Here is a 6,352-nt window from a genome sequence, read left to right as displayed (position 1 = left end):
CACTCAACAGGAAACAACGGGTCTGTTTCACAGGGGGGTAGGACTGGGCTCCTTTCGATGCGGTAGCGCATTACTAATCAAAAAAGTTCTTGACGTTTTTGATCATCAGAAACAAAAAGGTATGCAAGGAATGTAACATACTGTTAGTCCTCGAAGTAATCCGCCTTCGGCATCCAGCACCTTTTGTCAACATGCCTCCAGCTGTGCAGTGCCCTGGCGATAAATCTCGGGGTCTTGGACGGAAAAAAGTCCGTGAGTGCTTGTCGCAAGTCTGTCTCCTTTGCGAAGGATTTCCCACGAAGGTGGATGTCCAGGGAATGGAAGAGGTGATAATCTGTTGGCTCAAGGCCTGGAAAGTACCGTGGATGGCACAGTATCTCCCAGCCAAGTCGCTGTATGGTATCCTTGGCCACCCGCTCACCACATGCGGCTTGGCATTGTCGTGAAGAAGCAGTACACACTTGGGATTAACCAATGCTGGCTCCTTATGCTTCAGTGCCTGTTGCGCACGTTGCAACTGCTGCGAGTAGAGGTCCCCAGTGATGGTTTGGCCCGTTGGTAGCAGCTCATAGTGCACCACTTGGCGAATAGTCCACCATACAGAGCATGATCTTGCATGGGTGTGAAGGTTGTCTTGTGGCGTGAGGCACAAAGTCCCGTGTTGACAACCAATGTCGGGAACACTTGGGAATGTCATATAGAACCCACTTTTCGTAACTGGTGAGCACTCGACCGAATATGGGTGTGTTGCTGTGCCAAGAAAGCAACGAGAAACAGGCTGTCACTCGTTGTTGCTTCTTGCCTTCTGACGGTGTATGAGGTACCCCCTTGCTCAACTTGAACGTCTTTCCTATGTGATGCAGATGCAGTCCGGCTGTTTTATCAGAAACCTGGAAGTGGTTGGCTAGCTCACCATACCTTAGGCTGCTGTCCTGTATGGCTGCCTTCAGGGTCTCATCATCCAGGACCTGCGGTCGGCCACTGCTGTGTTCGTCACAAAGTGACAGATCTCCCAACCTGAACTTCTGGAACCAATTCCTATTGGTGCGTTCACTCACAGCATTATCCCCAAAGGCTTGACATATTCGGCGACTTGATTCTGCTCCGGACAAGCCCACCTTAAAGTCATAAAGCAGACAACCCCAAACGAGCTGCTTCAACACTTCCATTTCTCTTCGCCCCTGCTCAAGCTATGGCTGCTATGAGTGCGCAATGTGTCTGTATTGGACAAGACCAATGTCCCCACTCCCACCCTGACGACTTTTCCGGCACGTGGTACACATATTTTCCTATCAGTGATCACTTCTTCCCATGTGATGTTAAAAATGGCAAGAACTTTTTTGGTTACCTTCTATTTCTAGCTGTTTCATGGTGTCACTTGACTAAGTTCGCACAAATTTGCGAATATTCTTAATTTTTTTACTTCTCTAAAATATTTAAAAAGCAATATTTTTATTATTTATTCACGTGACCGTACCTCTAGAAATTCTAAATGACGCCTTTTCACGTTTTCTCATTTAGATTTCCTTTATGCCATAATCTCACCATTCAAGATACATGAAGTGTTTCCTGTTACCTCAGTGGCAGGGTTGGGCAAGTACCCCGACACAGTACTACTTAACGAATATTTATATTTTAATAATCCCCAAGGAATGCAGTTGAATTTTTAAATTTGCTACGTTACAAATTATATTTATCACAATTGAATTGTTCTCTACAACGTCGCTACATCTGTTGAGACAATATGAAAGCTTCACTCAAGCGTAATATTCTGTTCCTGCCATCTATGTTCTGACATGAGAACTACGTCCTATGAACACTGAAATCAAAAGATCAAATAGCATTGTTGTTATGATTTGATTCTTCTTTTGTTTCTTTAAGTAGTTTGTTTGTGGTTTTCTATAATTGCCTATAGTTTATTGTGAGTTATGTTTTTTCTTTATCTTTTTGCATTGTTGATAAACGGTTTATTTCAAGCCGTGCTAGGGAAATTATTTAATGTTGTAACGTGAAGGGTAGTTTTTTTTTGTTAATGCGTTCTATGCATTTTTTCCATGCAGTGGGATGAGCGGGGGCAGTTGCTCCCCCACATTTTCCAACTTTTGCTCCCGTACTCTTATCTACCAAGGGGAAGTAAACAGTTTTGGAACCAAATAGCCGCCACTGGTTCCACGTTAAACTTACCACTTTAGGCAAGGACGTATTTAGGGGGTCCAGGGGGTCCGGACTCCCCGGAAAGATTTAGTAATTACAAATATTAAATAATGAAAATAATAAAATAACTAAAATTACATAATGGAAATATAATTATTCTTTAATCGATGTTTATTTATTTCCGACAAATTTACTGGAAGGAAAGGATTATATTATAATCATACTACTTTGAATGACAGGGGCAAAGTAGATTTATGCAAGATTTATTACTACTTACAACGTGACATTCATAAAATATCACGAGGAACTTTACTTTTCGTCAACTGGATCTAACAACCTTTTTTTTATATTTAATAAATATTCAATTCTTTATCTATTTGACATTAATTTTCTTGGTAGGGCAGTTTTTCTGTACAAATTTTCCCGACCTCAACCACACGTAAGCTAGATAATGAATACGTGCTGTTATATCACTATTCTTATACCGTCCTTTTACCTATTCATAATAAAAATATAATATTAATTAATATGAATATTTTAATTAATACCATTTTAATTAATTTAATATAATAATTATTTTTGATTAAAAATTATTCATATTATTATTATTTTGAGACAGTTGGTTCGGTCTCACCCCCCAAACATATTTCTAGATACGTGCCTGACTTCAGACATTTTCAAAAAACAGGAAGACGCCCAATGTTTACGAGGAAATTTTACAGTTCGTTGTTGGGGTTAGTGCAGCAGAAGGGATTTTGACGAAGACGAAGTTGCTGTGATATGATATGATATGATATGATTTATTTCATTCCTTTGACCATTGTACAGTGGTTGTTTTCCACACATGGTATGGAACATGTCAGCACATTACCGTTAATAATTATTTTCAAATAGGTACAAGTATGAAGATATTATACATAACATTAAAAAAAAACATTGATTACATTATAATTGATTCTCCTTGTTCTTGCTAGTGTTAGTTGCAAGGTTTACATTAATTTACATACATATAATAGATAAAATCAATACATACATATACATGTCCTAGGAGTTCATTTAGGATGTGACAATTTGCAATTTATTGTCAGGTACTCTATAACAGAATAAAAACAATGATCTAATAGGTATTTTTTTACATGCTTTTTGTATAAGGTAGCTGATTGTATTATTTTTATGTCACTTGGGAGGTTATTGAAACAGTGAACAGCCATGTATTTCGGTCCTTTCTCAAATAATGTGGTGTTGTGTGATGGTATCGTGAGGTTGCTTCCATTCTTTGTGTAGTATTTATGTGAGGAGTTGTTACATTTGAAGGAATCGTCTAAGTCAGTTTTTACATACATCAGCAGATGAAGTATATACAAGCATGGTGAGGGTAATATGCCTAAGTTTTTAAACAGTCTTCTGCAGGGTGTATTTCTCTTAGCTCCTGCTATTATTCTGACAATTTTCTTTTGCAGCACAAAAATTTTATTACTATTAGTGGAATTTCCCCAGAAGATTATACCGTATGTTAATAAAGATTGAAACATGGTGTAATATAGTATTTTCAATGTTTCTAAGTTTGATATTGTTTTCAGTGTATTAATGCCAAATATAATTTTACCTAGTTTTGCGGAGAGGTGATCTATGTGTACTTCACGTTTTCTCCTGAAGTGGCAGACGGAAGGTACAATGTACTGTGTATTTTGTACCTGCATTGATTCCATTGAAAAGGTTCAAAAATTGTGTTTTTAAAGGCGAAGATAATTTCATTTTGTATTTCACTACATAATTCAATAAGACTGCAACGTGTATCTGAATGTTTACACTGTACGACCACTTTCTTGGAGTATAAATGACACTTAATACATTTCATCATGGACATCTAGGGGGAGGGCGCAAGGGGGGGCACATCCTCCCTGGAAAATCAATGTCAATGTAAAGTTATATATTTCACACATATGATTGCATTTCAGTCAGTAATTTATTTTAATCAGTGGCGGCGATTAGGGGTGCAGTTGCCCCTACTTTTTTTCTATTTTTGCCACCCCCGCATTATGCTAAACCTTATGCACCAATGGAGATTAAACTGTCCTTGCATCCCTTCCCCAGTTTTAGAACCCTGCTTCCCCAGTTTTGAACGGTTGCATGCGTGTTCCATGTTTTCCTTATTTTCACACCCCTTAAATTTATTTCTGCACCCCTTCAGCACCCCTTAATGATTAATCCTGGCGCCGCCGCTGGGTATGAGTCAACGCGAGAGCTAAAATTGTTGTTTACAGTCTTTTGTTTGTCATTTTATGCTCATATAAACTAATGGAATGTGGAACAGTAGCACATTTCCCATGCTACCACGTTATACGCCTTAATGGCGTGGTGCAAAGCACAGGGGAGCACTTTACTTTTTTTTACCGCTTTATACATTTAGCTTTAATGTATGTATCAGAAAACTTCAATATTTTCAAACACTTCCCAAGCAACTTATGTTCACCAACCAGAACTAAACACTAGCCCCGCGACAGCTTAAGTTTGCAGCAACTTTTCGCATATATAGACCCAAACGTGCGCGCAGAATATAGTTCCGCTGCAATACTGCCGATTTTCTCACTGTCTGTGATATGAGCAGCTCGGCGGTTGAGGCAAGACTGACACGTGAGATTCTGAACGCCGTTCTCGCATGGATTGATACGTAAAACCTGCTGCAAAGTTAACCTGTCATGGAGCTTAGAGAGCTAAAGCTAAGGCGTAGTCATTTTGACTACCTTACTCTTTTGTTTTATAGGAAGAGTTTTATTGACAATTGAAATTAGCTATCAATATAATTTGTTTATGATAGTATTAGTAACAAACAGAAAAAAATAGACATGATTCAACGTTTATAGTTACTTTTTTAAAAAAGCAATTTGTTTGGTATTCTCCATATACTGCTTTGGAACAATGGCTGCAGTACATTTGTGTCATCCTCTTTTCCTTTCATGGTTATTCGAAAGTTTCATAGATCGATGCTTTGCCATGAGTTGTGTAAATCAACTTGGTTACGTTAAAGCTAATGCTTCGCCAGGACTATGCAGATAAAATAATATCAAATAAGTCAACTTTACACCAATTCAACAGAGACATTATCATTTCCTCTACAGTTAAAGGCCAAATGAAGGTACTTGGGGAAGCATAGGGGATATCTTTACGTATTTTCGACTCGTGAATTTGATGGTGCTTTATAACGTTGCTACATAATGTTCAGTATATGTTGCGACAACGTTGTCAACCAACGTTGCAGCAACGTTGAAATAAATGACCCTTAAACGTTGACACAACGTTTTCACAACGTTGTATCAACATACATTCAACGTTGTAACAACGTTAGGTATGTTAGTAGCTAACGTTGCCACAACGTTGTGGTAACATTACCTTGTTGACTGGGTAGCTTCCTAGGGTTAAACCAAGTCTCAGGAAGCTTTGAAACTTGTCTAGAATGGTTTTCATTTTAAAAAATAAAACTCCACAGTTGCTGTAGCAGTTATATTTCCTGTTCTTTTTTCACTGACTGCTGAAACTTACATCTTGTCATTTTATCTTCTGCCTTTTAAAGAATAGTAGATATTGAATTACTGTATCAGGGTGTCTACCAGTCAAGAAAGTCAAGAAAAAGTAATGAAATCAACAGGTAGGTCAAGAAAAGGTCAAGAAATTGTGCTTAAGGTCAAGAATCTTTGCTATTTTTTTTAATTTACATTGTTATAAACCTGTAATAGGATTTGATAACATTGAATATTTGGGAATCAAAAATTGTATTGGTTGGGGTTGAGATGTTTTTGCCCAGGGGGTGCTCGTTGCTATGTGAAGTACGTATGCATTACGTCATCTGGGAGGATCGGGTTTGACGGTGCTCGTTGCTATGTGCAGTAAGTTTGGTGCGGGGTACATTTAGCTACTAACACGTCGCAAAAATGGGAACAAGCAGGTTGTTGATTTTGTAGCGTTCGATTTATTTTTGTACTTGTAGACTGCAATCATGTCTAATTGTGCTGTAGCAAGCTATGAAAACTATAACCAGAAAACTAAAGGAACTGACATAAAATATCATAGATTTCCAGTCGATAATTGCGTAAGTAAACAGTGGATTCATGCTTGTAGACGAAATGTAAAAATGCAAGTGTGCAGTGCCAATTATTGTGAAGAAGACTATGTGCGAGATCTAAAAGCAGAACTTCTGTAT

The 6,352-nt window shown here is 38.1% G+C and overlaps 1 protein-coding gene across 1 annotated transcript; it reads right to left on the bottom strand.

Annotated features, from left to right (window-relative positions):
* Positions 1 to 566: 566 nt before the first annotated feature.
* On the bottom strand, positions 567 to 1,169 carry LOC146002650 (histone-lysine N-methyltransferase SETMAR-like). The gene has a single exon (XM_083140613.1). It carries the CDS (start codon positions 1,167 to 1,169, stop codon positions 567 to 569), a length of 603 nt encoding a protein of 200 aa, XP_082996739.1.
* Between the last annotated feature and the right edge of the window lie 5,183 nt (positions 1,170 to 6,352).

Source organism: Lepisma saccharinum, chromosome 18, assembly GCF_977018435.1.
Source record: "Lepisma saccharinum chromosome 18, izLepSacc3.1, whole genome shotgun sequence".
Classification (NCBI taxonomy): Eukaryota; Metazoa; Arthropoda; class Insecta; order Zygentoma; family Lepismatidae; genus Lepisma; species Lepisma saccharinum.
The sequence above is the reverse complement of the archived record's forward strand: the minus strand, read 5'-3'. Positions and strand labels throughout refer to the sequence as shown.